The sequence below is a fragment of the Diabrotica undecimpunctata genome, unplaced genomic scaffold (assembly GCF_040954645.1).
Source record: "Diabrotica undecimpunctata isolate CICGRU unplaced genomic scaffold, icDiaUnde3 ctg00003070.1, whole genome shotgun sequence".
Classification (NCBI taxonomy): Eukaryota; Metazoa; Arthropoda; class Insecta; order Coleoptera; family Chrysomelidae; genus Diabrotica; species Diabrotica undecimpunctata.
The window spans coordinates 5,363-16,442 of record NW_027314270.1 but is presented as its reverse complement, the minus strand read 5'-3'; the positions used below and the strand labels follow the sequence as shown (position 1 = coordinate 16,442).

At 34.0% G+C, this 11,080-nt stretch overlaps 1 protein-coding gene across 1 annotated transcript; it reads left to right on the top strand.

Moving 5' to 3' along the window:
- Positions 1-1,809: 1,809 nt before the first annotated feature.
- On the top strand, positions 1,810-10,262 carry LOC140432161 (carbonic anhydrase 9-like; the record flags this gene model as incomplete). Its single annotated transcript, XM_072519995.1, has 3 exons — positions 1,810-1,915; positions 6,468-6,695; positions 10,039-10,262. Coding segments are annotated over 3 exons (535 nt in total), but the record flags the coding sequence as incomplete, so codon positions are not given.
- Between the last annotated feature and the right edge of the window lie 818 nt (positions 10,263-11,080).

Below are 11,080 nucleotides of genomic sequence, written 5' to 3'. Positions count from 1 at the left end.
ACGCGCTATCTCAGAGTCGCGTTTTAGTTCTTTTCTAATTGTTTTGTTAAGTTCTCTGTATTCTTGAGTATGGCGTTTGTTTTGCGCTAGTAGTTGTCTTTTTTCCGTCATTATCTGTTTAGTTTCATTGCTTATTTTGTCTTCTTTAGTCCTTGTTTTCTTTGCCACCTGTAGTCCTGCTGCAAGAAGGTTTTTATTTATGTTTTTATTAATCTCGTCAATTTGATCTTGATTATGTGAAGGATCAGATTCGAACTTATCCGCTAAGACCTCTTGGAATTGCTCTTTATTTGTTCTTAGTTTAAAGGCATCTATCCTCGTTGTTTTTTTAATCCTTTTTCTCTCTTCTTTCATTTTAATATTTATTTTTGCTCTAACTATTTAATTTCTAAAAATAATCTAAACTAAAATTTCCAATCTTGCTTTCAGAGTCTTCAATCTTACTTCCAATTTTGGCGTTAAAGTCTCCCATTATTATTATTTTGGATTCTTTGCTGTTGTCTATAGCTTTTTTAACGTCTTCGTAAAAAGAATTTATTTCCTCATCGGTTGCTTTTTCAGTTGGAGCATAAACTTGCACGATCTTTATTTTAGTTTTTGGACTTAGTTTTAAGACCATGTATGTAACCCTGTCTGATATGCTCTCAATTATTTTAATTTGAGATTTTCTCTTCTTGTTGATTAAGAAACCTACTCCACCGTATGTGTAGTCTTCCCTGCCTTTGATCACAACACTATATCGAAATTCAAATTAAGTTCCGTTAATATCCTGTTTTAATTCTCTATATTTTCTAGCATGTATCACTTTTAAACATGCTCTTAGCCTATTTCCTATCGAACTTATAGTGCGGCAATCTGGGTTACTCAACATAATTTTTCTTCTATACTAGTTATTATTTAACATCTATATCGTTTAATGTACTGAGTTGATTGCGCCTTTATTTTCTTTCTTCTTCCTCTTCTTCGTTTTCATCTTCTTCTTCTTCTTCTTCTTTATAAGCTATTCTTCTCGTTCATTGGTGGATTGATACCTCAATAGATGGTTATCACTCCATCTTTTACGCGGTCGTCCGTTACTTCTTCTACCGATTGGTGATCTACCTCTTGCTATTTTGACTACGCGGATCTCCCCCATTCTGCTTATGTAGTTATTCCATTCTTTTTTCTGTTTAGTGTCCATTCGTTTATACATTGTACGTTACATTTTCTTCTAATGTCTTCACTCCTCTTTCGATCTCGCAGGGTATTTTCTGTAATTATTCTTAGTACTTTCATCTCTGCCGTTTCCAGTAGTCTTTGTGTTGTGGCTGGGTTGTGTCTTGTGTCTGAGGGATATGTCATTATTGTTCTTACACCGGTTTTATAAATTCTTGACTTCGTCTCAGTGTTCATATGTCGGTTTCGCTATATAGTGTTATTAAGACATCGTGCCAGTCTATTTGCTTTTTGTACTTGATCTCTCACTTCTTTCTCCAGGTCTCTATAGTTGGACAGTGTAATTCCGAGGTATTTTATTTACATTACTTATTTAATACTGATGCCATCGATTTCTATTTTACATACGGTTGGTCCTTTGCTGATTACTATTATTTTAGTTTTAGTACCCTTGATACGAATTCTAAATATAACTATGCAAATATTTGCCAAATGATGGAACTTCTTTAAAACATACGCTATCAAAATAATATTAACATTTGAAATTTCCCTAAATTTGATGCATAAATACCCGCATACGGGTAGGTCACGAGCCGCCACTGACTTTAAATCAAAATATAAATATTGTCATTATCATGTTTTTTTTTCTTTTAGTTACCCTTTAGAAACTCATTTAGTATTTTACAAAGAAGATTATGGCAACTTTTCAAATGCTCTTGCTGACGATGACGGATTAACAGTTCTCTCTTTTTTGTATCATGTAAGTATTATCAAAATTTTTCTACTTTCACCTACCTAATCTAATAATTAACTTTGCCAAATTTCAATGAGTATGAATATAGGATTAAATTGAGGATAGAATATTTATTCTATAATTTTTTTAGTCCACCAGTCATGTTAAACTCCCGCGTATGGATATTGAGAAAGAGATTACAGAGCACTTTACGCATCTTATTGAATGTTCCTCTTGATTTTTTGATTTGACATCTTATTATACAAATTATTGCCTTGGTATTGGCCTTTCAAAGGTCGTTCACCAGCAGTGGTTACACTGGAGCAGGTGATCCATGTCCTGTCGTTGGCCACACGTACATAAGGGGTTATTTTCATCAAGCTGGCCTCCTGTTGTTTTGTTGATCTCCTCCACATAGCAGTTACGCCCGATCTCATTTGGTTGAGTGTTCCCAATCTTTATTTAAGCAGTATCCCAGTATATCATTGTCTCCGCTATTGAGAGATCTACATTGTTGAGATTAAATGTGTGTTGTCGACGTCGTTCATATTACTTACTTTTACTTTTTTGTGTCCAAGCGTGATCATTTCAAGTTTTCGGCCCAGAATCGAATACAAATTATTGCCTTGGTATTGGCCTTCCAAAGGTCGTTCACCAGCAGTGGTTACACTGGAGCAGGTGATCCATGTCCTGTCGTTGGCCACACGTACATAAGGGGTTATTTTCATCAAGCTGGCCTCCTGTTGTTTTGTTGATCTCCTCCACATAGCAGTTACGCCCGATCTCATTTGGTTCAGTCCTCCAGTCGCAGTTCAAACCAGTCGGTGTGTTTGGTTTCGGGGGATACCAGTCTGGAAGTTCCACAGGAACGCCACTGAGAAAACCTTTCCTAAATTTCAGCCGCAGGTCGTCGTGTGAGTGCTTTTCCGCACTGAACATCACATGTGGTTCGTCTTCGCAGTCACAGGTCTGGTCGGTCGATTCCCGCACACTGATATAGTTTGTCTAGTGGCGCTGCTTTTAGGCACCCAGTTGCTAATCGGCATGCTTCGTTTAGGGCCACGTCCACTTTTCTACCGATCTACCCCAGACAGTCATGCCTACTCGCCTGTGGAGAAGCTGAGAGCCTTGGCTGTAGTTAGGAGAGCGTTCTGCTGGGCGCTCCATTTAGAGAAGCGCAGTGTACGAAGTACGTTGTTACGGAATGCTACCTTCAGAACAGTCTTTTGACAGTGTGCTTTATATGTAAGTGTTCTGTCCAGTGTCTCTTTACTCTGAAGTACATTGGATGCTTCGCGTATTCCAGTTGGTGTCCGTTCCATTCGATCATTAACTTTCTTTTTGTCTCTCTCGATCTTAGGTCAAAAGAGCAGACTTGGGCTGTGGTGAAGTTAGGCTTTAGAGACTTTCTATCATAGTAAATTGTAAGGTCTTGAAGTGCTTCCTCGAGCCTGGTTTCGACCAATCATGAACAAGAAAGTCGTTCTTATTAATAGTCAGTGTTTGCGTTTTTTACAGTTTATCTTCATACCATGATCACAGTACGTTGTCGCTAGACGGTTTCTAATTCTCTGAAGCCCCTTTGCACTATACGCTATGAGGAGAATGTCATCCGTGTACCTCAGGTTATTTATCATTTCTTCATTATAATTCCGTCCTCTACATTGTATAATGGTTCTTTAAATAGAACGCCCCAAATAGGAGGGGTGATAGCACACAACCCTGACGTACTCCTCTACTCCTCTCATTATGTTGAACTTCTCTGATGTTTCGTTTTCGACTCATACAATGGACTTTTGTTATAGGTATAGCTTTGATTTATCTTTGTGTCCTTTCCCGACTCGTAAAGTACGATCGTTCATAGACCAAAAGTAACATAGGCGAGGTAATGAAGCAATGGACGAGGTAATGAAGTTTTTTACAAAAATTTGATACAAAGTCAGTGTAAACTCGTTACTAGAATTTGTATCAAAAACTCAAGGAGACGAGATCTAGGTACACCAGGTACCTCGGAGACTATCGCCGTCATGATATTCGTGTTCAGTTACCATAAAAACCCCTGAGTAGTAATATTGAACTCATTTCCGTCAATTATTTTCGAATTACAAATTTAGCATTGTTCATCACTTCGAAATGCACTTTGGAAAATTAATTTTCCTTGTCCAATAATGCAATTTTCATTTCCACATCAGCATTTTTATTTACAAAATTTCATTAAGATCCATCCTACTGCAAAAATTTGGTGGGTTTTGGGCTTTTGACTGCTTCATTGCCCCATCTAATAGGGGATATTAGAGTTGGTGGAAAAAGCAAATATATTATAAAAGCTTCTAAAGAAGACAAATATTATAGCAAAAGGGCCCTAAATTGCAATGTTTATCACGGAACTTTTTAAAATAGATTCTGCTGATTTTAATATCATTTACCAGGAAATTTTGCAAACTTGTGAAAATGTAATCAATGAGATAATACCAATTGTAACATGCCAGTTTCAATCAAAATTACCTTGGTTTGATTATGAGGTATTTAAACAAATTCAACAACGTGATAGGGCTTATAAAGATTTCAAAAAATGTATTGACGTCATTGAAAAACAGCATAAATGGCAGGTTTTTAAGAGACATAGAAATAAGGTAGTAAATATGCTAAAGCTAAAAAAAGGGCGGTTCTATTTTAACAAAATAGACAGGTATAGAAACAATTAAAAACAAATGTGGAAAACTTTAAAAAAATTAATCAATGATAATAGTCGAGAAATGCCAAACGCTGTAATCTTTGAAACTACTACTGGCCTAAAACGGTTAACAAACAGCGTAGAAATAGCTAGCACAGAGTATTTTGTTGAAAGCATTGAAAGTATTGTTCAAAGTATCGATAATTCTGAAATATGGTGTAATCTAAATAGTAATCTAAATTTAAATTTTGAAAAAGTTGAAGAGCTCTCTATTTTGGATTTGCGAAAAATTGTTGGCAATTTAGATAATAAATTCTCACTACATGAAACGTTAAATTGCAGAATGGTAAAGGATGTTTTTGAAACCATTGGACACGTTATGTTAAATTTAATTAATACATCTCTTACTACGGGTAGAATTCCTGATGTATTAAAAATAAGCACCATCACTCCTATTCAAAAAAATATCCAACACTATCAAAGCTGAAGAATTCCGACCAATCAATACTTTACCTCTTATAGAGAAAATATTAGAAATTGCTGTTTATGAACAATTATTAGAACATGTAACAAAAAATAAAATTTTAATTAATAATCAATCAGGTTTTCGAAAACAATTCTCTTGTGAATCCCTCGTTACAAGTTACATTATGTCACATAAAGAGTAATTTAGATAAAAATAAGGTCGTAGTCGGTGTATTTCTTGATTTAAAAAGAGCTTTGAAACCATTGACAGGACAATAATGATTTCTAAACTTAATCAGTGTGGTATAGGAGGTGCAGTAATTGCGTGGTTAGAAAATTATTTACAAGATCGCAAACAAAAAGTTCGATTTAAAGACCAATTGTCATCTGAAATGGATAGTAATACAGGGATTCCTCAAGGTAGTGTATTAGGCCCCCTTTTATTTATTCTGTACATTAACGATATCGATATTTTTGTAATTTGTGAATTTACTAATCTTTTTGCCGATGATACTCTAATCTGTTGTAGTGATGAAAATTTTATTGTAGCTATTCAAAAAATGAACACTATTTTAGATATGGTTAATAAATATTTAAAAATGAATAAACTGAAGTTAAATGTGAAAAAAAACAAAGGCAATGGTTTTCACTAACAAACATAATAAATATAGGTTGCTTGATTCTGAAATCATAAATTTTAATATTAATAATGAAAAAATTGAAATTGTCACAACAGTTAAATATTTGGGATTCCAGCTTGACAATATTCTGAATTTTGAGAGTCACTTCGAGTACGTTCATAAAAAAATATAACAAAAAACTTTACTTTCTGAGTAGAATATCTCAAAATTTATCAATGTAGTCAAAAATAACAGTATATAACACAATTATTCAACCTCATTTTGACTATTGCTTATCAATCTTATATTTATTTAACCTTAACAAACTTAAAATGCTACAAAAATTACAGAACCGTGGAATGAAAATAATTCTTAAAACAAATCGCCGTACCCCAATTGGGACGATGTTAAATACTCTAAATTGGTTCTCTGTTGAAAATAGACTGTTTTATTTCACCATGATTTTGGTCTTTAAAATAGTAAATGGCTTATCACCTGAATATTTTTAAGAATTCATTTCTTTCAACAAAAGTATTCATTCTTATAATACCCGAGGTTTAGATGACATATACGTACCTAGAACTATGTATAAAAAGTACGATGAATTCGCTCTTTTTTAAAAGCTTCCTTGAAAAATGTACTAGTCTCAATAATTTCAAAATGTTACTTAAACAATATATCAAAAATTTATAGTCTACTTTCTTTATATTGTATGTATTTAGATCTATCTATCTATAGCAAGAAATAAAATGATCAGTTACAATTATTGTACATTACAAATAAATAGAATTTACAAAATTCATACATTTTTTGTTTTTAGATTACTCGCACGGAAAACAAAAAATATGAAAAATTTGAACACGAACTACCACAGGTAGAGAATATGAACTCCAGTGTGGAAATAGTCAACTTTAATTCTTTGAATGATTTTACTACCACCGATAGGGCCAAGTACTTTACTTACAAAGGTTCCTTAACAACTCCTCCATGTTCAGAAGTTGTTACGTGGATTGAATTTGCTCACACCATTCCGCTATCCCACGAACAAGTAAGTAAATATATCTTTTGTTTTGCGTGTCAAAATTTATAAATAAAATAATTATTGTACTATCGTGCCTTGTTGGAAGGAGGCAAGTTGTCTTTTTGACATTTTTGTAAGAAAAATTGACTTTGACTTTCAACATGTGTACTGTTTTATGAAATCTAAAAAATAAATGTAATAGATATAGGGGAGAGGCTGGTACAGTGGCCACCTTTCGAGTAAATTCAATATAACTTTAATATAAATCATAATATATTAATGAGTATCAACTCAAACAACGTCAAAGCACTTGGTAAATTAAAAATGTACTCTGTAATCCCAAATAAAATACAGGTTATGCAGGAGTAACTAATTTTGTTTTTTCAAAAAATGTGGCCACTGTACCAAACTAGACGGTACAGTGGCCACAAAGGTAAGGTACAGTGGTCATTACTTGCAATTCTTATATTTTTATTTGTAATATTCATAAAAAGAAAGTAATAATAATCTTTAACAAATATTATAAGATAATAAATCCGCTTTAAAAGTAAACAAATTTGCTGTTCGTTGTGTTGCTCCAGCACTTTTTGGTTGAGGTAAAATGAGTTCAACTTCTTCTTTTGTAATTGTGGCAGAATCTGTAACTGTAAGTAATGAAAACTGTATTCCGTGACGCCTTAGAAAATTTACATTGTATTCTTGACCAGAAGAAAAATCTTCTGTAACTTGTGCAACATAAAATTTTGAAGTTTTCTTTGTTTGAAACCTCACGAGAACAAATGAATTCACTTCCACCATTCGTGAGGATATGTCTTCGTCAAAAATTACATCTACTTCTGAAAATAAACATCGTCGGAATCCACAACATCAGACAATTCAATGTCACTGTTACTGTCATCACTGGATATGCTTTTATTTTTCTTTGCATTACTTCTATTCGACTTGTTTGAACTATCAATTTTTCTTTTTACTGTTGTCTTAGCTCTCTTCATTCTACTTTGCCTTGATATTCTTTCTGCTGTTTCCGCTTCTATTCTTTTATAAATTGGTGTATCAGTTAAAATTTTAGTAGTCTTCTTTTTCCTTTGTTTTTTTAACGGCAATAAGGTAGCTTTAGGGTATGGTTACAGTAATACAGGGGAAATAAATCGATTTTCGGGTGTGTCCTTGGATGTTGCCATCGCTTCATAAGAAACAGTTTTCTTTTCAGGTGTTATTTCCGATGGATGTTTCTGATTTGTTTCTGGTATTTGATCTGGATAAGTTAATGTTGAAGGGAACTGAATGTCCATTTGTGGTATATCGCTAACATTTGAATTATTTGGTTGTTGTTCTTCTTGATGTATGTTTGGCATGGCTGTTACGGTTGAAGCCATAAAATCATCGTCATTAAAAATGTTATCATTAAATGAAAATATCCCAGTAGCTTTAAAAGCTGATACCACATTTTTGGGAGAAAAAGCAAGTGGATAAACGTCGCTCAAAATCTCTGCCTGTCGTAAATTGTTATCCTCTATCCAGGATTTTTCAATAACCAATTTTGACAACCATGTGAGTAATATTTCTTCAGAGGACCAAATACAGCTTTATCTAGTGGCTGAAGGCGATGACTAGTATGTGGCGGCAAAGTCAACAAGATTATATTATTTTCTTTTGCAAATTTAATAGATGCTAAAGAAACATGGCGCTCATGGTTGTCCATGACTAGTAAAATGGGAGATTCCTTTGTAGGGTTAGTATGTTTGACAAAATGTATCATCCACTGTTCAAATAATTCTGCTGTCATCCATCCAGATGGTGCAGCACGCCCCTGGGAGCCTGGAGGTGCGTTTTTAACCATATAATCTTTAAAAAATTTCCTAGGGAACACTAAAAACGGCGGAATCGAATAACCTATAGCGTTTATTGCATTGCACATGGTTACCAAAGTGCCTCTTTCATTTGACACTATATGGCCTACTTGTTTCTGTACCTTTTTGGCTATTACTTTTCCTGTATCTTGCACAGTTGTTAGTGCTGTTTCGTCAACATTGTATACCTGACTAGGCGTTAATGCATATTTTTCATAAATCTTCTTAAGATTACTAAAAAAATTTGCAACGACTGGTCGATTAAACCACATTGCCCTACCTAGTGAAGTTACTTCTGCTGATCGAAATGATAATTTTGAACTTCGTTTCATAAAACTTGTAAACCAAAACTTGCCTGCCATCTTGTTTTCTTCACATGAAGTTGGTATTTTTTCCTGTTAGCAATTGCCAAATCATAAGCTAGTTGTCTGGCACCTTTCGGATTGAAACCATGATGAAGCTTGGTCATCGTCTGTAAATAATTACTCAGTTCTTTTTCCTCGGTAGAAGCAAAAATTTGATTGATACCATAATTTGGGGTCAATCTTGGAGCTCCCTCAAGAACATCTGAAGTCCAATTTATATTATTTTTATTTTCGTTGCACTTTTTAAAATATCTCCTAAACGTAGTGCGTAAAATGTCGTATTTTAAAGCAGCAGCCTATTGTAATAATCCACCTTCCCAAACATCATAAATCGCTTTTCTCATATTTTCATCTGTAGTTTTTCCAATACCGGGCTATTTCCGTGGCATATTACTATCTGAAACAAAATTATTTTTGATATTTTTTGAAGAAAGAACAATGAACACTGCTTTTTACAAACGTATGTAGGAACAGTGGCCACCACTTTTTTTTCAAAAGCAGTGGCCACTGTTCCTGCTTAAGTGTGTGACCACTGTACCAAAAGCTCATTGTTTAGGAGGCATAACCTAAAATCTACTACTTTGAAGATAGATCATAATTTGCATCACCTGCAAGTTTTAAATACTATAGTGTATACCACAAAACATACAGAACATTTAATATGTATATTATTATTGGTTAAGAAGATGTTTAAACTTACCTATTACTTCTACACAAAACACCTCTCAACAGGTTCGTATACAAAATGGTTCTGGAAACGATGGTGCAGGGGTCAAGCGTAGTAAGCGATTACTGTGACTAAAATTGTTAGCGTTTGTACTAGATGGAGCGTCTGTATCTATCAACCAACAACAACATATTTAAAAGTGGCCACTGTACCTGACTGGCCACTGTTCCAGCCTCTCCCTTATTTATTTGACTAGCATACTAGTTCGCTTTTTGTTATTTTTACATGATTATAATATTAAAAAGAAATGAGCTAAATCTGTTCCTCTGTCCAATTTCTTTATTTAAATACCTTTTGTTTGTTCTGACTTTTATACCTTTATATTTTTCATTATTGTTCATGATTTCATGATCATTAGTCTCATATTAGATTAGACTTAAGATCAATCTGTACAACAGTACTGTATTAATATTTATTTTTGTTTTTAGTTGCAAGTATTTCGTTTGATTACCGGCAACGCTGGAAAAATAAATCACAACTTTAGACCTGTTCAAGCAGTTAACGATAGAGTAATATATGCCAGTGTTCCAACAATAGACTCGGCATCATCAAAAATAGAACAGACTGCATGGTTACTGGTTGTTTCTTTATTTAAGACATATTTATTGTTTAGTTTTGTAGTAAATTAATATAGTATTTAATAAATGCATTAGGTATATATGAGTACAGTATTTAACTGTTAGACCCAACTTTTATATTGGGATTACTATACTACATACTTCTCTTTGTCGCAGATGTTTAGATACAACTACACCCATGGGGAAATAAAGTTTAAAATATATAAAAGCATACGACCCATAGCCACGTATGGCGCAAAACCATGGATCATGACAGAAAAACAGTGAACTTTATTTTACCTTTTATTTTACTTTATTTTAACTTTTGAAAGAAAAATATTGAGAAGAATATTAGGACTCATTTGTGGCAATAATATATGGAGAATAAGATAGATTCAACTTTGAGTTATATCAATATTACAAAAAAATCTCCATAGCAAATTAGACAAAAGTAAAAAGATTGCACTGGGTATATCACCTTATAATAGTTGATAAGCAGGGAACACCTATTGAACACTTTGTGGAAGTATGGTGGAAGGTCGGCCAGTATGAAGACCAAGAAAGAGATGGATAGACGAAGTGAGAACCGCTAGAAAGATATTAAGGGTGGATAACTGGAGGAGAACAGCTAAGGGGCGGATGCTGGGGGAGACCATAGTCCAAATAGTGCTGCAGCGCAGCGCCATTGAAGAGCTAGATACTACTATTACCATTCCAATATTTTATATCTGTGAGAAATACTGGAAGGGAGACAGAGCTAAAATTGGAACGGTAGAGGTAAGCTACTGAAGAAAACCATTTAAAACAGCTAGGACAGAAACAGACCGAGAATAAACTAAGTAAAAAAGGAAAAGCAACAACGCTGCCTCAGTCACGTATAAATAATGCGAATTAAGACGAAAAGGGACCACTG